This window comes from Drosophila sechellia, chromosome 3R (genome assembly GCF_004382195.2).
Source record: "Drosophila sechellia strain sech25 chromosome 3R, ASM438219v1, whole genome shotgun sequence".
In the NCBI taxonomy this organism is placed as follows: domain Eukaryota; kingdom Metazoa; phylum Arthropoda; class Insecta; order Diptera; family Drosophilidae; genus Drosophila; species Drosophila sechellia.
Window position 1 is genome coordinate 22,941,965 of NC_045952.1, and position 21,957 is coordinate 22,963,921.

Sequence of the window (21,957 nt, forward strand, 5' to 3'; positions counted from 1 at the left end):
GGGTGGTTGGAAAACAATCAAAATCTAAATCGAAATCAAGTGAAAATGGAATTCGTATTAAACGCAATAATTTAATTGATTAAAAGGCTGCAAACTAAACAAATATCCATTCGCTTTAGTTATTGTTACTTGTTTACCGCCGTGTCTGTCTGTTTGTGTGCGTGTTTTTAATTGAAATTGTTTTGTGTTTTGACTAGATGCAATCCTATAAATACGTATACGTACTCTATATATATATTTATATGTATGCTTGCACGGTATAATATATATTTATGTACGTTTGTGTGTGTGTTGGTTGCTCGTGTGTTTAGTAAAAATGTGTGACTTTAAAAATGTGACGACGACTCGCTTGTATCGACATTCAACTAAATTTATTTCAGAATTTCGCGCTTCTTACGAGCCGATTTGTCGGACCTCGTGTTTGTTTTAATATTCAATTTAATTCAATACTAGATTTGCTTAGCTACCACTAGTTACGACTTATTGGCTAATTAAATGTAGTTTATCGTATTAACTTCACTTATTTATGCTAAAAATAGATTTGAATTCAATGCGATTTAATTGTACCCATTTGCGTGGGCGCATTTCTTCAGTGTTTTGTTTTTGCTCTGCTAAAAATAATGCGAAAAATATGCACAAATAAATAAACCATTAAAATTGATTTTCTTCTTCATATGTATATTGTGGCACGCACACACTCACACAGTCTTCTGCAGAAGCACCCACACTCACGCACTGAACACATGCAGTCAGATTTAAATTTAAAATGCAATTTTAAAACATTTTCATTTGTTTTTGCTTCTTTTGGTTTGCTTTGTTGTTTTGTGTTGTGTGGAACTTTAAAACTAAAAGATGTAACAAGGAACTTTTTGGCGCTCAAAAATACAATATAACTTACAAAACTCCATACGCTTTTTACAACACTGGTTCGGGAACCACGTAAACTTCTTCGACCACACAATCATACATCAAGTACATCAAAAAACTTACAAACTAAGCTCCGCTCCGCAGCGATCTTGTGGCTTGCGTCGCTGTCCAGCACTTTCACGGTTAATCAACACTACAACTCCATCAAATTACATTACATACATATTTTGATCAACTGCTCCAAAAACTTGCCTCCATTCGATTGTATCTCAATTCATTTCGCAATGTTCACTTCACTCGCCTCGCGCATATTTACGATGGGCTCCACGAGTCATCCGTTTCGTTGGTGCTGCCAGCACTACTTACAATAACCTTTGCAACACTACCGATGACACTGCCACTGCCACTGGCGTTGCTCATACTGATGCTGCTGTTAGTGTTGTACAACGCCGAGGAAATACTCATGGTTTGGCTCATCGTATATTATCCACGATCATCGTCGCGAGCGGCGAACAGGGTCCGCAGCGAGCTGATGATTAGATTCCACCAGCCAGCCGCGAACCCAAGTGGTCGCTATAAGGTGTTCTCGCTGCCCATTTTGAGCAGCTCGAACTTCTTCTTGGCAATCTTCGAGTAGAGTATATCGATCGGCTGCGATTGGTCGTACAAGCTGGGAGCCTGCAGGATAATCAGCGCTGTGCCGACCACGCAAGCGATCGCGAAGATCCACAGAAACATACGATCCAATACCATGGCAACGTACTTCCAGTCCTCTTCCACCTGAAAGGTGCGGAAATAAAGTCGGGATGAGTTGGGATTTCATTGAATTAAATAAGAAAATTGTCAAAAGTAGGTACATTTACTAACAAATAGCTACTTCAAAGCTAATGTTCTAGCTTTTCAATTTAAAGTAATTGCTTGTATATTAATAAAGAAACGTAGACAGGAAAACTAATAAGTCTTTCATTGCTCCTAACCATCTTCATTAATCATTTTGCCATTCGAATAAAATGGTTTTGGCACATCCAAATTAGATTTGCGGTCCGGTCTTTGCCAGTTAAATTGAAATGTTCCAGAGCAAACATCGATTGCAACTCGAAGCCCACACTCACCGCACACTCCATCTGCACACACGCATGCACATAGACGATGTACACACACCACCCTTGCAACCAATTGCACACCCAGCAATTCGCCAACAAATGGCAAACTGCAGTGCAGGAACCGCATGTTGCAAACTCTTCGTATTTGCGCACAAACAACTCAATCACTCAACTCCAAACGGTGGCGACAGACCGATTGCCCTTCACTCGGCACTGCTGGCGGTGCCAGAGCCAACGTGATCCAAAAAAGGATCCGCCAGTAGCCCACTCGTTTGATTCCTGATTAGAAAGGACGCTAGCAACGCTATTTAACCGGCTCCGGCGGCGGGTGTGATTCGCCCGTTTTGAAATGCTGCGTGGTGCGGAGGTGTGGTACAGATTATTAGATTCGTTTCGCAACATGGAAAATTAATAACATCGCGGTGTTGCAAAGGGACGAAATGCGAAATGTGAATCAGGATTGCGAGGAGAAACTGAAATGCAAGGATTTGTTTTGCAATGGAAAAGGTAGTTGGACACAGCAACACTACAAGCCATGGACTTAAAATCTTCATAAATGGCTTAAAAGTTGAATTAACTTTGCTTTTTACTAGTACTATTCTGTCTACCATGAATTTAATCCTCTTAAGCAAGGTTTCTTATATTTTTTATAATAATTAACTGAAAAGCAATTATATTTATGATAAAATTTTGAAATAAACAAGATTAAATTAAGTTTAGAAGTTAAAAAGAGTATGGCTACATAGTTATTACTTACACTCTCAAACTTATCCTTGTTCTTCACGTGCTGCGCGATGAAGCGGGATCCCTCGATGGTCTTCTCCATTTCGCGGGCGTAGGGCTTCTCGAACGTGGGACTGAGATCGGCGGCGGCGGCAGCGGCAGCGGCGGCTGCAGCGGCCGGGCAGCAGCCGGGACTGATGTCTCCGTTGAGGCCCGACGGGCTGAACAGATCGTCGTCGGCGCCCGGGAGTGGCAGTGAGGAGGGCAGCGGCGGTTCCGCGAAACAGTGGGCGCTAATCCCGCCCGCCGCCGCCAAATCGAAGCGATGCGAAGCGGGTAGTGCTGGGGGAAAAAGAAAAAATATACTGATTAATTTCTTTAAAATCATTGAAAAGCACAATCCTTTTAACAGAAATAGCCTTCATGTTTTTGAAATTAAAATTACTTATGTGTCATTGAAAGTAAAACTTCTTATTAACTATACTTTCCATCTTGAACAGACGCTGCTTTTACGTAACTTTCTACAGATTCAAAGGCCCAATTTGGGGTAGATACTTTTTTCCGAGTGTTTGCCAGCATTAACAGCATTAGGCAAATAAAGTTTTAAATGCAATTTGCAACTTTTCTGCATTGTCTTCGCCGTCGCCATGCTCCTTGGCACAATGTCCCCGAAGGAAGTGAGTGGACAAAGAACCCTCAACCTCGAGGGCGGCCCAACAGAAGCAGAGAAGCAGGACTTCAGGTCCGGGGATACAATAAGGAAACTCAATAAATAGTTTTCTGCATTCTGTTTTCCATTTATTTCGCTGGGCCATTTGAAGGTTTCAGGTCTTTTCTTTTGCGATTTCCCTTTCTTTTTCGCGCGCTTTGAAAGCCACTTGAAGTAGAAATTATTTCATTCTTTGACCGTAAGCTTAAAATTATTGCTTCTCGCGGCGTATGCGCAATATTACGTATACGCCAAGTGTGCCCTTTAATAAAAAACTGCTTCTTTACTCTTGACTCCATTTTAATGAGCCATCTAAATGCTGTCAGTTTGGGGCGACAAAATAGCATGAAAGGCATTTCCTAGAACTTATAATGCCTGGACGAAACTTTCCCTTTTGGCCGGCGTCCTTGCAGGTGCACTTGTTAATTGTCATAAATTATTTCGCCCCGCCCTCCGAACACGGCATCATTATAAAGCGGTGTGTCTGAATGCATATAATTTCCATGTTGTTGTGCATATTTAAAATGGAATATAAACTGGCAAGTTGCAAGTTTCCCGTCGCTCGCTGCATGCACCGTTGGTAATGTGCTCACTAAAGCCAGTTGAAAACATTCATAAATTTCTCAGCTGCAGGATGGGGAACTACAAGAAGCCCACGAATCCCAAGACTCCAAGTTCTACACAGAAAGTTTGCCATCAAGCGGAGCGGGAAAATGGGTGGAAAACTTTTGCTTCTTTTGTATGGGATTCGCCCGCCAGAAGGAATACCATTGTTATACGGAATTGGGTTTATGGATGAGATAGTGGTTCGTACCTGGAATGCCGTAGTCGCCGCTGAAACGCTTCGAATCGTAGTTGACAAACTTGTCCACATCCGGCGGCAGGTGATAGACATCGGTGAGCACCTCGGGCGGCTGGTCCTCCTCGGGCTCCTCCTTCTTGGGCCGCTCGATGCAGAGCAACTTAGGCAGGATCTGGATGAAGAGGCGCTGCACCCAGGGCGCCATACGATGCGTGACAGGGGATCTAAACAGGGAGTGTAAGGATTGAAATAAAATCCAATAACACAATAGATTTTTAGTCCTCTCACCTAAAATTCACATTGAGCACGGCGATGGTGACCACGACGGAGAGGGTGACCAGCATCATGGTGAAGAGCAGATACTTTCCCAGCAGCGGCACCGTCAGCGAGGTGGGCGGAATGATCTCGGCCAGCAGGAGGAAGAACACGGTGAGCGAGAGCAGGATGCTGATGCAGAGCGAGATCTTCTCGCCAGAGTCGCTGGGCAGGTAGAAGACCAGAACGGACAGGAACGAGATGCCCACGCAGGGTATGATCAGGTTGACCGTGTAGAAGAGCGTCTTCCGGCGGAGCGTCAGGTTGAACACTATGTCCAGATACGGCTCCTCGCAGCAGCTGTAGAACTTCTCGTTCCGCACCGCCGGCACCCGCATGATGTCCCACTCCACGGAGATGTAGTAGTCCTGCAGGTCGATGCCCACCTCGATGTTGTCCGAGTCGGCGGTCTGCTTCAAGTGCCTCAAGTCCACCTGGAAAGGATTCGATAAATAACTATTTACTTGAGTGTACTGCAAACTGCTTTATATTTTGTTTACAAATTACGTTTTAATTCAACAACTGGCAACTGATTACATCGATTCAAGGGTGAGATAATCAGTATGCAGGACCAGCTGGTCTTTCTTTAAACTTGCTGATTTATGGCCGGCAACTTTGGCAACTGCTGCACCTGTTCACCTCGATCCAACACCAGACCAGGCCAATCATACATCTATTTATGTTGATTTGTTGGCCCATTTCCCCAGACGAAGCTTCCTTGGAAACATTTGGGCCAAGTGCCGCGCTCACAGAATCGGAAAATCAGAGGTGATGGAAAAACGTACTTCTGACAAATTTTTGACAATCGTCAATTGCACGGAGAATCGTTTGCCGTGAACGGAGATTGAGTTGGGGATGCGGCAGGCGAATGGTTCCTATTCCTGTTCCGGATCCTAACTCAGCGACAGATGGCAGGAATCGCGATAAGTTCGACTCACGTGCGAACCGAAACACAAATGACATTTACGCTTGTTACCTTTATTTCATTTCCATTTGGCTTGATTTGTCATTGGTTGTCTGTTGCTCATTTATTTATCTGTGGGTGGGTACTTCTAGTAGAGTCTTTTTCTTATAATAAGAATTTATTTTCTTTCCCTAATATATCAGGACACAGGCTTGTATTTGATTTATTTAACTTTCTTTGAAGTTTTAAAGAACATGTGGTCCTATTGAAATCCTCCGAATTCTGTGTTTCAAACTGGTCAAATGTAACAACTTTAAGGACATCTATTCCTCTGAGACAATCGTCATTAATACCTCGTCCTGCACTTGTGCTGACACTATAAAAATCCCAAAAAGCGATCCACAAATTTCACAACCCATACGAGTTGTAGAAAAGTCGAAACTCAATGAAGCATGCTCGAAATTTGTGATGCGTAAAGGGGAGGAAAACGAAAATTTATATGTAGAATAATGTGCTGTCATTTTTCGATTTTTCCCCCCTAACTTCCGATTTTCCTTCGCTTTTGTTGTTGCCCATAATGAACACAATAACACAGGAAAGAGGCGCCATATAGCAATATAGCGCAACAGTTGTGTTTTTCTCCAATCATTTTAGCCATACACTTGAAATAAGCGGGGTTGAAAAGTGGTGAACATATATTTTTTTGGTATTTTTAGCAGTATTATTCTTGGTTGTTTGTTTAATTTAAGGTAGTAAAGGACATGGGAAAAGTTTTTTAAATATTTTTTTACTTTCGAACTTCGTGTTTCAGTTGCTTCTTTTTTCTTTATACATTAAACCATGCCGAAACAAAAGTTTTCCAAAAAGTCGTGGGCGTGGCTGGTTCATTAAACGCAGCTGCCAGCTGTTATCTCACAAACACAAGAACACACACACACATGTGCATGGAAAATGGAAAATGGTGGATGGGGGGAGTCCCCCACTTGATTTATCACATGACAGCAAGTGAAACGTGTCAAGTGTATAAAAAAAGTAGAAAAAAAAAACAAAGTAAACATTAACGGCAGATTCGAAATGAAAAACGCGCACATATTTAACCACGAAAATCCACCCGAGTGAATCATAAAAAAGTAACGCTCAATGCCATTATTTTAACATGTTTAAATGGTCGTTTAAGCGCCACTTTCTTTTTCCTTTTCCTTTAAATTAATGTTTTTTTAATCGAGTCAAGGCAACGTTTGATTAGCACTCAGTCAGATAGAATCAAGCTAAAGCCTCGTTCTGGGTTTTATTTTGCTTCGATTTTGATTGATGGGCCGGGGGATAATCTGTTCGTGGCCAGAGCTGCCAGCTGTTGCCTCCCTTCGGTGGATGAGTTCCGGGTCATCCCCGCCATCAAATCCCCAACTCACCATGTAACCATCGTAGGTCCAGGAGCCGAACTTCATGAAACATGTCTGCTCGTCGAAGGGAAAGTACTCGACATCAATTTCGCAGAAGGATTTGTAAATGGCGGGCGGTTTCCACACCACTTTGCCCGTGTGATGAAGAATTGCTTTTGTCATTATTGTCACTTCATAGTTGCCATCGGCGCTGAAATGGAAGAAAGACCATGCAAAATATGTTAGATTTGAAACGATTTCCATATAGATTGAACTAATATTTTAGCTATATAAAATGTATATCTTGCAGTGATTTAACTTTTAAATATATATCTGGATTTAAAGAAAGAATTTCGTTGGGCAATGGAACGTTTTTTTCTCCGTCCGAAATCGACTGAAAGTGCCGAACTAATTAAAAATACATTTTAGCTTCTAATTACGAATTCATTTTAGACTGGGAAAAACTGCGGCTAATGCTAGGTTGTTTGCGTACTGTATCCTCTGGCAAGGAGGCCACGCCCCCCTATATAAGGCATATAGCATCGGCCGCTGCTGACGACGGTCCATTAGCAGCAAGGTCCTTTTCGGATCCTCTGGCTATGGCCAGTGGCCAGAGACTCACACTAAATCTAAATCCGAAAGCAAAGCGTTTTAAAATGTTATTACAAAAACAACAGTGGTGGCGGTGGCAGTGGCAATGGCAGCAGCAACCATTAATGGCTAAAAACCATTTAAAATGGCTGTCGGCAGTGCACACACACACACACACACAGGCTCAGGGAAGTGAGATGGAGATTAAGGATGGAATAAGGGGGGAGTGGAGTAGCAGGAGTCTGGGGCGACAGAGAAAGAAAATCAACAAAGCGAACAAAAGTTTATAACCAAAACCGAAAAAAAGCCAAAACCACGCCTGGGGGTCACCGCAATTGCAGCCATTATCTTAACGGTGATTCACACACAAAGCGAGCGACAAGCCCACACACAGATATAAGTATATATATATGTGTGTGTATGTGTATGTGTATAGAGCCGGACAACGCGGCGTATGAGTGTCATCGCTGTGGTCCTGGCAGTTATCCTGGCCAAGCCGACGGCGCCTGCCGCGTCTATCAGCGCGTTAATCTCAGCGCCGCACAGCGAGCGCCATCTTTGTATCTGTGCCCCTGCGCCCCCAGTCAAAGTTTTCAGGCCACAAATCGAAGCGGTCCACAGTGGGGCCAGATGCCATGGAAAGTGATCAGAAATAATCAGTGATATGTATTACTTTGAGAATGGTTTGAAGGCAAACGTTAACCATATCCCAACTATTTGTTATTTAAACTTGATGAAATTATTAGTTGAAGTTCGAGGGCTTCCACACACAAAGGACTTCGGTTAGTTGTGTAACGTATTCGTGTCAGTTGGCTCCACTGTACCGTCACGGAATCAAGGGAGTTGGCAACCCGCTGGCGGGCAGGAAAAACTTTTTGCTGACTTTGTTGCCGCTGCTCCCGATTCCCTGGCCATGTCCTTTTCCGCCCGCTTCCCTCTGACCACCGCCGCCGCCATCGCCATAGCCTTTGTCTTGCTTCTTGTGCTCAACCCATCCGCCCATCCGCATCCCTTCGTCCTTCTGGTACTTCGCCATGCCATTTTTATTTTTTTAAATCTAATGAAAGATAATGAAATTTTATTTCGTTTCTTTTGATTTCAACGCAGTTGTCGTCAGCTTTCATGCTAAAAACTAAAAGCCAACAGCAGTTGAAAAAGAATCATATATAGGGGATGCTGGGTGCGGGGTTGGATGGAGGAGGGTTGGGCAACCAGAGTCACCAACAGACCAACCAGACGCCCATCTAGCAACATACAATAATAGAATTAAAGTGGCTGCGGCTCCTGTTCCACTGATTCCACTGTATTGGTGTGGGTGTGGCCCTTTGGCCGAAGCCCGGGCCTCGCAAAAGTTCAGCTGATAATAAAGTTGTCAACAACATTCATTTAATTAAAGAAAACAAAGCCAAAGCAGAGCACTTTGGGAATAGTACCGAGTGCTGAGTGCACGAAGCCAGATCCACATCCCAATGTGGCCAAAAAGGGCGTCCGAATGGGGGGAGTCTAATGCCCAGGCGGAGATTTATGGCGTTCAGCTAATATGGCATCTCAAAATGGTAATGCGTTTCGCCCATGACTGAGTTGGTGTGCGAACGTGTGTGTGTGTGTGTCGGCTTAGTGGGATTATTTTTCCAGCCAAATGGGGCAGACGTATGTATGGGCGTGGTCCTAAATCTGTTTTAAACGCGCTGGCCAGAACTATTTGCGCACAGAAAATAAAACTTAATGCAATCATTTATACGTCACGTTATCAAATGAGATTGTTTTTCATATGAAAGTAAGACAAACATTTAATATTTTGATATAATCAAGTGGCAAAAATATAAAAGAAGTTGCCAATGTTTCGTTTAGTGTCGAATGAATAGAAATTCATAATCTGTGGCATCTGCTCGGGCTATAATATCATGAAATCCTCTTAAATAGCACAGATATTTGAAACGATTAAATGAAATCAAATAAAAGTAATTAAGTGACACAAAATTTTGAGCAGAACATGGCCGAATTTTGCTCTCCATGTAGACAAACAGTAATTATTCGACGGTTGCCAAATAAACTCATATGCGTTATGTGTGTGGAAATAAACCACTAAGTGCGGCCGGAGTAAGCTTGGTTACGGCTTGAATACGGCCAAAACCGAAACCGGGGTCTTGAATCAGTCGAGTGCGATTTTAATATCTTGGATCAACATGAAAATTAATTGCTGGAATTAAGCGGCTTTCACAAATACAAACAGTGGCCCAATCAGTGGGTGGTGCTCGTCGTCTTTAGGGTGGCAGTAATTCCAAGCAGTCGGTCTATTTTGGCGGCTTTAAGTGGATTCCATAGTTGCCTACGGAGTATGAGTGTCAAATAGCTTTGGTAGTCACGTCTGCCGGCTGTATGCGCATTTGATGAGCTCACATGCGAGTGCTATGCCGGATAATTAGGCCGGATCCCAGGAGGCCACTACAAGCTGAGTGGAAAACAAATGCAAGTGGTAATTGCAATTAAAAATTAACAAAATGCTGCCAAAAATGTTGCAATTTGCTGCGGTTCTGGCCGAAAACAAGACCGAATGCCAGAACGCGAGCAATAAATAACAACTTTTGACGCTTGTTTTGAATTCTTTTGTGGCATTTCCCCAGCATTTTGGCCCTGAATGTGCCGCGTTTTTGCAAGGATATGAATGTATGCGTGTGAGTGTGTTGTGTGTGCCACAAATGCCGCACGCAACGCACGCAGGTATTTTTTTTGTTCTGTGGTGGTTGTGAAGGGCCGGCACAAATTCGGGCCATTTACAAAGGCTGGCCAACTATTTATTTTGCTGCCATTGCGCGTTTAGCAGACAATTAAACATTTTTCATTGCATACAATTGGGCGCAGGGTATTCCCATTCCGCCACTCATACGCGTACAGAAAGTTGCATCGTAAAATAGATTGCCATCGTCCTTGTTGCACGCGTGTGTGTGTGTGTGAGTGTGTGGGTATGGGTACGGGCAATAAACGCGTTTTCCTCCGCCGGCTGCTGCACATGTATTTGCATTTAAAATTACAGCCAGCAAACGCGTCTTTTTTGCACTGCAACACTTGGCGCTTAATTTCTGCATAAATTTTCATGCCCGCTTGTTTGCTCCAAGGATCTACGAACGGAAACAAATCAAACTGAGCGAGAGCCCAGCAGGCAGGATATTGATATTGACATTGAACTTACGTTTATTATCCTTGCGGCAACATTAAAAGCCTACAAGATAAATATTCGACTATCATTCGTTTAACTTTTACGAATTTGGCTCAGATTGTCGGCCGAGATTCTATGCGAGGAATGCCATAAAGCGGCCCGTAAGCCATCACCTTAACTTGACACTAAATTAAATGGACTTTGGCCAGGCCATTTAGATTGGCATTTGGGAGAAGAGGAAAAGAAAAACACGCAGCACAATTAAGTGCGTTGAACACAAAGGACACTTCAAGTTCAATTTTATGTGGCAACAAAGCGAAAGCGCTTCATTATGGTGCGTACAAATTATTTGCAGTTTAAAAAAGCGTCCCAACGACCAAAATCCTGGCCATATAACACCCATGGCCTTCTTCGGGTAACACCCGCTTCCACTTTCTTTAGTTACAATGCCTTTGTCGCTTGCTGCTGGCTGGATGGCAAATGAAATTTAAGCTTTTTCCAAGCAATAAATTACGACTTTTTATGACACTGCCGCCAACGAAACACCCCGAAAGTATTCAATGCGTATAATTGCCGCTGCCAAGTCGCTGGAGTACAAAATGTGAGCAACTGCCCCCCTCGTTTCAACACACACATAAAGGGCCCATAAAGCGCGTAAGCCGATCTGGCGCAGCAACAACATCAACAGCAGCAGCGATGGCCAAGATATCCTGACCGATGTCCTGGGAAGAGTACTCGAGCAGCTTGGCAAATCGACAAAATCAAGTGGCCAGGCAACCGAACTGAAGGGCTACAGTGGGCCGAAGTCCTCAAAAGGATTGCAAAATGAAATTGGAAAGCACAAGGAATCGATATGCTTGGCTAGAATATATTTCAATAATATTAAGTTGAATTTTCCCATGGAATATAAAGGCTATTACTGTTGCTGTTTTAAGAGCTCTTTAAATTATAAGTTAATATGTATGTTTCGCTTTGAATCAATTTCATCTAATTAGTTAAATTACTTTGACTTTGAATTTCCCTTTAATTTCTCGACATGTTCCATTGCCTCTGTATCACTGGATACATTTCGATCCCTGTCCCCTAATTGGCTTCACTCCAGCAAATTATAATAATTATACCGACCCAACGAAAACGTTCAATTTGAGAGCACTACGGACCCTGAACTGTGGACTGGGGGCCGAAAAGGACCTTCCCAGGACACTTAGCCAGCCTCCAGGGAGGGCCGAAAGGCAACCGCAATGCTCAAGTTACATTGAAATAAAAATACGTTAATCATCGCCTGATAAATGGCCTAGTCCAGGAACTGTACAGCTTGGCTTTGATTTATGCCGCCGCCCATTCGGGGCAATTATGCAAATGGCCAAGAGGCTCCAGGCTTCCAGTTCCTAGCTTCTGGCTCCAGGCTATCGGAGGAGCCTGCGATGCTGACTGCAGGCAAATCCCGGCGTCGATGAGCTGGGCGAAAATTAGTTTGGTACTTACTTGTTATAGAGCACAATATCCGGTAGCCATATATGCTCGGAGGGAACGTGCAACGTGTCCACGCCGCCATAGTCATCCGGATTCCATTTCAATTTATAGTCGTTCCATTCCTGAAATTGCAAAATGCACATTGTAAAGCAGTGGCACACACACGGCAGAACAAAAGATGTCACTATGCGATGGGCAATTATTTATGCCCGATTGCCATAAATAATAGAAAAACAAATGTATATTTGCGGGTTGAAAAATTAGAAAATATCCGCACTTTGAGTGCGGCTATTCAGCGTTTGCTCGATCTATAAATATTTTATTATGCGGTTGAGGGCGTTTAACTCTCGTGTATGGCTGCAATTTCAATTTCATTAATTATGCATTAATTCATTGGTCGCTAAGCTGTTGGCATTACATTACATTTTCATAATACAATTGTGCTTCGATGTTGGGTTTCAATGTTTAAGCACGAAGTACTACTTAAGCCAGGGGTATATGCGTTTTTTGTATACTCTGAAGTTCTACAATTAATGTATAAGTTTTACGTAAGTTCAAAATAGATTCAAATTCTGTTATTTTTAAATAAATTTCCAATTATACAGAGACAATTAGCTAAATATTATGTTTTGTGAGGTATCTGTTAGTCGCTACGCTTTCTTCTGATATCGAACTTCTTTTTCATTGCTCATACGCATAACTGTAATTATGTTGATTGCCACTTTCCATATACATATATATATATTTATACGACCACGCCAAGTGGGAGCCATCACACTGGGGATTACCAGAGTTGATATTGGGTTGGGGTTTCATGGTGGTCAACGGAGCAGGAGCACGCTCGCTTTCGTGCTGACCAAGCACGAAATTCCCCGATAATTGCAAATATAATTGCAGAGTGGGATTCCCAACTGGTTTAATATTGATCCGACTTACACAAATCGGGTGTCAATTGTCCTTACATGCGTTTCAGCCATTATGCGAAGTAAGTGAGTTACTATGCTGTTTATCTAGCTAAAAAAGTATTATACTAGTGCTAATTGCTCCTAATCACAAGAAATTCGAGCAACATAACACATTTAGGCCTGATATCCCTACTCTCGCACTATAATTATGGAAATACATGGCTCATTTAACTGCGGTTGGCCACCTGCTTAAAGGCAAGTGCATCTGCCAAATACGTTGGCCAAATACACAAAAGCTTTTATGGCGCTACGTGCGCAAGCGTTTGTGGCTTTATTGACAGACTACCGCCCACTTATGAATGGGCGTGGCACACCACGAAACCAAATGCGAAAACAAATAAATTGCAGTATAATTCATGGCAATTGGTTCCTGAATGCGGCCTTCTCTGGCCATATTAATACAAATTATTTGGTTGTGTAAGTGGCAGATATTATACCAATGTAACAATAAGATTAAACAAATGATCACTACCACTTCTTTAAGCTTTAAATATGTAAATAATAGATAAACCTGTATAATTTTTTTAATACAGCTCATAAAATACTTGTAACTTTAAATGGAATCTATTTAAATTTCTGGCGAAATGCAATTCGGGAACACAATGTGCCATTCAACATGCAACACACGCTCATAATGAGGACCGAAATGAGCACTTGCATTTGGCTAAAACAAACACAGATGCACACAATCGCAAATTGCTTGGCAAATGCATAATTTATATATCATTTTGTATTCCGCTTTTGTTATTGTTTTCGGTTTTAGTGAATTGTCAAACCAAATACTTTGGATAAGCTGCTGCCACTATTGACTGCAATTTGTGTGCGAGGAATTTGCTGTGCATGTTTTATGCAAAACCGGAAAACTTTAAAGTCCAATCCCCTCTCCCCCAGCCCAAAAACAAAAATTTTAAGAGTGTTTAAAAGCAGCTGGGATAAAAGAGGCATTACGGACCAATTGATATTCCTCTGGCTCGTGCTTTTTTCTTTTTGATATTTTTTTTTGTTTTTTGTTTTTTGGGCTTGTGGCCAACTGCTGCTCGCCGCATTAGTGCAAAGCCAATGGACATGTCGAGTGGCAAGCGCACAGGAACTGGAATTGGAATTCGGAGTGGGAGTGGTCTCGAATGTCCTGCTGGTCCTGCGAAATGGAGCCCGGCCACTTGGCCAACTTAGAAGTTTGGCATAATCCGAGCGCGTCGAAATTGGCTGGCACAAATTATTTTGCATTCGCCAGCGAAGCATGCAAATGGCAAATTCATGTTCCTCGAAAGCCAAATCACAGTTGAGTTGAGCAAACGCAATAATATATGTCCAACTATTTCAGCTTGTGTGCCTTTTTCAGTCTTATACGTGTATGATATAAACGAGTAACTTACCTGTTCCACCCAGACATTGGTTGTCATAATTTGATTCTTCAGATTCTGCAAGTAAACGAAACAAAGGCGTACAGATTTGTTAGACTCGAATGTTAACAAGTGTTTCATTAATTTAATGCTGACAGTTTCCACTTCAGCTGAATTGTGTGGGGGAGCTGCGTGGGTGGCTTTTCCAACAGCCAAGCACCAGAGACCATCAAATGGAACTCGTTGCGCCCAGAAAATGTTGTTTTAGTGAACTGAGCACGGGCTCCACTTCCACTGCCACCTCGATGCAGCTCTTGGCGCTTAACAAATCTATTTCGAAGTGCTCCGAAAAGTCCAAGAGGGTGGCTCCAACTGGGGCGAGTGGAATTGGTTTCGGGATGTCGTGCAGTGAGCTCCAGTCTCCTATAACCATTCAGTTTTAATCAATTTATATGCTAGGGATATCATCTTCCCCCGGTCGATAAGCGAAACTTTTGGCTTTAAGAGCAGCTAAACCTTTCCGCTTGCTCAAGTGGCCATTGCGGTGAGCCGCTAATCGCACGGAAAATTGCTAATTGGGAAAATGATTGTGGGGGGGATTGTTCAAAAATTTGTTAATATGTCTATATCATAATTTTTAGCCAAAGCTATGATAAAAGAAAACTATCGAAACTATCAAGTTTTAGCCAAATGTGGATTTCCACATTTTTCGGTAAGTAAATAAGCGATTTTTGACCAAAACATTGGAAATAATGGTTCAATTTTGAAATGGCATACCTCGATAAGCTCGCAATTAATTACCAAATCGGCTGGAGTTCAAATTGGCAAATTTAATTTTTTTGAATTTTTTTGCAAAATTTTATGATGGTTACCCCTTATAAAAAATACAAAAATCGAAAAAAATTTTTTTGCTTTTATTTTCACCTAAGTGTTCAAAAATAATTAGTATTGGTAAAAAGTTGTTAGAAACTGTTTTCATTACGTCAGTATGACCATTTTTAGCCAAGTTATGCTGAAAATCCCAGTTGAAAATAACGAATTTCATCAAAAGTAGTTTTCGTCATTTTTCGTCAAATAATAATCGTATTTTTGGACAAAACTTTGGAAATAATGGTCCAAATATCGAATGTCATATCTCGATTTGCTTGCATTGAAATCCCCAATCGATTAGAGTTTAAATTTGGCAATTTTATTTTTTTGCCATTTTTTGCAAATTTTGATGATGTTACCCCTTACCAAAATTGCAAAATTTGAAAAATTTTTTTTTTTCAAATTCCACCAAATAGTGACAGAAATAATTGGTATGGATTAAAAATTAATAGATTAAAATAAAATTGTTTCAAGGATGTGTTTATATGACCATTTTTATTCAAGTTATGATGAAGAAAGCACTTTGTACATACATATCCTTATATTATCTGGCTCATTCTTAAAAATCTCTAGGGAAGCTACTCAATGTGCTCCTTCATATTTCGTTGCAGGGCGGGCGAAACTCATTGAATGTGGGGAAGCTCAATAGAAAGAATTAGAAAACGATAAAATTGCGGAATAAATTACTTAAGCGTTGAAAAATGTAATTAACGACAGAATGATAATGATGCGGCGTAACGCGTTTCTCGCACTTCTTTCCGCCGCAGAGTTAGGACCTGGAATCTTCTGAGGATGGGGGTGGAAAACCTCAGGGACCGCGGCAATATGTCGAGGCACGCAGTGTTAATAGATTTTTCCAGCCACGCAACCCAGGCAGCCGGCTCCCGGATCCTTTATCCTGGTATCCCCCCGGTAATCACCCGCTCCGAGGACTCTTAGTCCTTCTGTGGACCAGACCAGACCAGAGCAGAGCAGCCAGCCCGTGGAAAGGTCATTAGGCGAGGGCGACGCGGAAAACTGGCAATATAACGACAAAGCCAAGAACCAAGCAAAATGACTAAGAAAGGCGATGAGTATGGCATAAGGAAGAGATAAAATATGCGGCATCATGGGAGCGGGAAAGCCGAAGGATGCGCAGGATACGGAGGGAAGATGAGCCGGTAGCCTTTATGCTTTATGTGGGACATCCGTTGCAACCAGTGGCAGTAAGCGGAGCACGCTGAAAAATGGGGATATACTGTATTCGGAGGTGATACCATCAGTAAAGTAAACAAATCTAAACTGAAAGTAACTAAAAATCAATGTTCCGTTGCGAGATAATAACGAGTTAAGCTTTGGTATTACAGTTCTATATTATTCATAAAGCTTACTACTGATTTGCTAGGTACTTAATTTCTTTAAATTATTTCTTTCAGTGTGGCAAGCGCATCAGCACAGTGGTTGCGCCGCAGCTTATCTCATAAGAAATTGAGAAATTTGCAATCAGGATGCCGACTTCCAGAGTAGTTGTAGTGGTTGTACTCGTATTAGTGGCGGTCCTGGGGCAGTTCGCACCTAGGACTGTAATTGGTGTTGCTGTTGTCGTTGTTGCACGTCTCGCCTATTCGCACATAGGCGGGGGCAAGGATACAGGACTCTGCCCTCCCCCTCTATAACACGTTGCAGGATATGCAGCATTTAAATTGCTTAAGCCAAGTGCTTTAAGCAGTCGTCCTGCAGCAGGATTTGCATCCTCTGAGTATCTGTGTGTGTGTGTGTGACAGGTTTACCTACTCGAGGGATCCGGATCCCCCAGTTCTGGGCAGGAAGAGGATTGCCCGGCGCCGTGCCCATGACTTGCCTGACTGGGCTTGTTTACAATTTAAATCGAATTTCCTGTATGCTGTAAATAAACTTTGCAAAAGGCATTCCACTCGGCACACAAAAAAGTGTCCTGTGACCACAGGAGCCGCCTTTGAAAGGCGGTGTAAGCTGAATAAGCAGTAAATTAATTTCCGAAAATATCATGAAATACTGGCTTATTTCAGGAGGCCTTTCTAATTCCGACAATTAGTAGGGGCAAAATGCAAGAGGTCAACTTAATGCACTTGAGAAAACTCAAAGGGTCTAGGAAATAGGAAATAAGGTCTGACTAGGGTTGTAAGTAATTTTTTGGTAGCCCTAAAACGCCTTATATAGTTCCATTTTAAATTACATTTATATTGACCTAGTTGTGGTAGCACTTAAGATATCTTCTCCTGGTATTTCCAATTAAACTGCAGCTCTGTAAATTCCACAGCACATTTATGTACTTCAGCATAGAATGTGAAAAGTTAATTTGGTTGGGATTGCAACAGGAGCACACAAAAGACTTTGGGCTTTCCCGGCTGAACAGAGCCCAATTTCGGTCTCCGTTTCAATTTCCCCAATAATATGTGTAATTTATGGGCAACATGCAATTAACTGGCACGAAAATGTGCAACATTTGCCATTTGAATGCGTTTTGGGTGGGCAAATGTAAGCCGGTCTTACAATGTAGCTGGTATTGTGATGGCCAACAGGAATTGCCTTTCTCGTCCTGCATGCACAGTATGTCTGTCACCTGGTCGAGCAGCAGTTATGCAACTAATAAGCCCAAGGTACCTGAAGCCAGACTCAGGCATGGATCAGGTGACCGAGGAGCAAGCAGATGGAAAATTGCAAATTACAAATTCTACGGCCAAAACGCACGGCTGCTTTGTTGCTGCCCCTCCCACATACTTTTCAGACTCCCCTCGCTCGCTCCCTCTCTCGCTTTCTCCCTCGTCCTTCTGACAGTTGATTGCAATTTCCAGGACAACGGAAAAAACAAAAAAAAAATGCACACAAGCAGTGATTTCAGTGCGGAGAATTTACAAGCAATTGTATGCCAATAAGGAAAAGCAGGCAACACGTGTGTCCCACAACAACAGGACCAAATGGGGAAGTGGGCGGAGTGAGCGGAGTGGGCGAAGTGGGTGCAAAGCGTGGACTACCACTAGTGGACTATTGCAATAAAAGAAATTCTGCGAATATTTCAAGCCAGTCAGCAGTCAAGCGCACACAGGGCGGCTGTGCGATATTTCTCTGTGCACCAGCTCGCACACACAGAAAAGCAATTTCGATATAAGCACGTTATGCCAGATGCCCAGTTGCCCAGATGCCCGGCCACAGTGGCGTGGAACCTGGGGAAATGGCTTAAAAGGGTTGATTTGGCCGAAATAATTTGGTCCTGTTCCCGATTTTCTGGTGATTTGCAAAGAAGTAGGAACTCTTTTGCAAATACATAATAAAAATAGCTAAAAGTTAATTTACGCTAACACTTCGATTGCATGGAGAAAGCATGGAAAAAGATATATGTATATTCTCTATTCTTCCTTTCAATTCCAGCAATAGATTAAAAGAACGATTTATCTTACTCCTTTTTTTTAATTAAACCTGATTTTGGCGAAGATCGGTGCCAATGTGCATGGCTTTGACTCCTTCTGCATCTGACTGCTGCTGCTCCTGCCTGGCATGTCCTTTACTGGTCTTGGTGCTTAGCGCGTGATTTATAACAGCAGGGCAAAAAACAAAAAAAATAGAAACCAAAAAACTAAGCCATAGAACAGGCATAGCAGGGCAGGCGGCAAAGAGCAGGAGCTAAAGCTCAGCAGCGGAAAGGGAGCTACTGTGTGGCCAACAGCACGTAACTGTTAGCCGGTTACCCATTTCCGGCTGTCATGTGCAGCCACACCGAGCAGAAGATTGTGCTCCATTTGCCTGGCCCCAACCGATCTGGCCCAGCTGCATTTTAAGCCAGCTTCTCGATATTGCCACGAGTGCATATATGTTTGATCTATGTATGTATGCGTGTTGCTTAATTTCAAATGCCGATGCCCCTTTCAACTGGCAATTGCATAGTTAATCAGGAAAACAATCAACTGGGCCAAAGCCCTTGATTTATTATGCAAACAACAAAAAGCGGCGGCACAATGGGGAGTGGGCTGGCTTAGTTGCCTGGCTTTTTAATCGCCGGGTAAACAGTTATTAATTGTGCGCCGATTGTTTGCTGCGGCTTACACAAATGCCGTTGCCTGCTTACCGGCGTTGCGGGACTTTCACGAATTAATCTGTTATGATTGTCATTTGATAAGCTTATCGCGGAACAACGCCGCTAGCTGGGCTCACTTGTCAAACAAATGGATTGCTCAGTTGGGCGGCATCGTTAGCAACAAATTTCCACCAATTGGCACGAGATTTGGAACGGGATCAAGGAGGAGGTGGACTTGCTCTCCAATTATAACCATCAATCTTGTAATAACTTTCCGATTTCTTTGCAAACTAGATAATGATATTTTAAACATTTGAAGCTTTGAAATTAATTTAAAAAAGAATAAGCTTAGTTGCAACTCTTCTATACCCTGGTCAAAACGCACTTTGAACACCCCTGAGAACTATAAAATTGAAAGTTTTCCAGATAAACGCCCCATTGATTTATGTCTGAAACGTGTTACCACACTTTCATTGGCTGCAAAAAAGGGTAACTTTGACCAGAAGGGCACTTACCACATCGATCAGCTGGGAGAGGCGCAGACCCATCTTGACGGTGAGGCGGTCCGAGTTGTTGCCCACGGGTCGGATGAGGCGATTGTAGTTGCTCAGCAGGTCGTCGTAGAGTCGCTTCGCATCTGGGTTGGCCAGGCCGCCGGTGGCAAAGTGTAATGCTATGAATACAGCTGTGAATAGCACGCTACCCATCTTAGGCCAGGTCCAACCCTGTAAAGTGGTGGAAATAGAGCAAAAATAAATATGGAAATAAGTTGCGGGTAATGTCTTTTGGCAGTGCGGATTTAGTTCAGCTTGCATTAGCATTATTTCAGTATAAAACATAAAAACTTTCCACTGCAATTGTGCAGGGGAAACAGAGCGGAGTGCGAGTCGTAAATTTTGCAAAAGTGTCAAAAGTCTTGGAGCTTTGTTCCCTTTTGGGGCCCCAATAGCACCATCGTGCAGCCATAAACACCATTTAATCTTTGGCTCAAACACTCAAGACACCATCGCAAACAAGCATGTCCACATTTCTGAGTGTGAGTGTATCTGTGTGTGCTGGAACATCCTTCCGTTTCCGTCGTCTCCCCATTCACTCGACATTTTTGTTATTGTTCAATCCCAGAGTCCAGCCCACACAATTACCCATATACTACACAGCATACACCACCCACCCACTCAATATGCGTTTCTGCATTTTATGCATAAAAATCCCACCGTTATTTCAACAGACATTCTCAAGTGCTGTCGTGTACAGCAACATTGGGCGCAAACAAGCCATTATTATCAATTCCTGGGCATTCTGGCCAATTAGAAAAGTGGCCAAGATGCAGAGAAGCGCAGAGAAAGAAAGAAACGATACATGTGCACCAGTAAATATTGACCCAAGTAATTGAGACAAAAGCAAAAATAAAACTGAAATATTTGGCAATGCAACTTCACGTGGCACAAACAAAGCGCATCACAATGCACACGAAGTATATGGTTATTTACATATATTTACATATTCTTGAGCAGCTCGATCAATTCTGGCTACTTCGGCTAACACGGAATGGCCACTTGACCAAGTGGTTTTATGCCGACTCAAGATTTGCCCAAGCAAGGCAACTGTAACTTAAAACTTAAAACTTTTTTAACTGAAAAACTGTATACTCAAAAGTTTGCTATCCTTAGTTTTAGCCTTTTTCCTTGAACTCCGCAAAAGTTTTGCGCAAAAAAGATTTTATGTGTCAGCTGGAAAAGTTTTCCATAATTTGATGTGCACATAGAAAATCGTATGTGATGACTCAGATGGAGGGAGAAAAGAATGTCCTTGGCCAATTACATTTATCAATTTGATGGTTTGGCAACAAGGCTAAATTAATTATGCTAATTCGATGTGTAAATTGTTTGTAATTTGTGCATTGATTCCATAAAAGTGCGGCTCCCTTTCGACCCGAAATAAATCAAATCACATACCGACGTCTGCATAATTCAGCACAAAACACGTGTCAGTGACCGCAGAGCAGAGCAAAAACAGCATTGAAAGAAAAAAAAAATAATAATAATATTAGCCGGGAAGGCAACATGACATATACACAAAATGGCGACAGGACAACGAACAACCGAACAACGAAAATGGCAGGCATAAACAACGCCAACGAAAATGAATGTCATTTCGAGGGCTATTTATGCGCCTCTTAGTTTGCAGCTTATTTCATTTTCATTTCCATATGACCATTTATTTTTATTTATTATTTATACTTCCCCCACACACACACGCACGCACACCCAATTTCTGGCCACAATTTGGCTTGCTGCGTCTGTCAACGCTGCGTATGCGCAATATTATTTGCTGACTATTTATTAATATATACTGTATGTCAGCTCTGTGAGTGTCTGTGTGTGTGGGTGGGTGTGGGTTTGTGTGTAAACTTTTTGTTAGAGCATAGAGCTCACCATAAAAACCAGACGATGACGTGTCCTGCCCCCGAAAATAGCTCGCAAAGCCATTAATGAAAAATGTAAACTGCAAAACTTTCTCATGGAATTTTCGCTGGCTTTTTTTGTTGCGAGAGTTTTAGAAGGACTACGATTGCTGGTCGACTGCACAGTGGAGTATGTATTCATATCAAAACTGCATAATATTTTACAAGTTTCGTACTAAATCCCTTTCATTTCCATTTTTTTTAATTATAGATTCGGATCATATAATGCTATCTTGCTTAACAGCCATTACTATTATGT

The 21,957-nt window shown here is 42.3% G+C and overlaps 1 protein-coding gene across 1 annotated transcript in view; it reads right to left on the reverse strand.

Moving 5' to 3' along the window:
- Positions 1-352: 352 nt before the first annotated feature.
- LOC6607750 (acetylcholine receptor subunit alpha-like 1) overlaps positions 353-21,957 on the reverse strand; it is a 55,854-nt gene continuing 34,249 nt past the window's right edge. Inside the window, exons 3-10 of the mRNA XM_002032477.2 lie at positions 19,750-19,959; positions 14,368-14,412; positions 12,039-12,148; positions 6,836-7,016; positions 4,493-4,953; positions 4,217-4,428; positions 2,728-3,035; positions 353-1,647 (exon numbers count right to left, since the gene is read on the reverse strand). Coding sequence (XP_002032513.1) covers positions 1,441-1,647; positions 2,728-3,035; positions 4,217-4,428; positions 4,493-4,953; positions 6,836-7,016; positions 12,039-12,148; positions 14,368-14,412; positions 19,750-19,941 — 1,716 coding nt within the window. The 5' untranslated portion in view covers positions 19,942-19,959 and the 3' untranslated portion in view covers positions 353-1,440. The remainder of the gene's footprint in view (positions 1,648-2,727; positions 3,036-4,216; positions 4,429-4,492; positions 4,954-6,835; positions 7,017-12,038; positions 12,149-14,367; positions 14,413-19,749; positions 19,960-21,957) is intronic.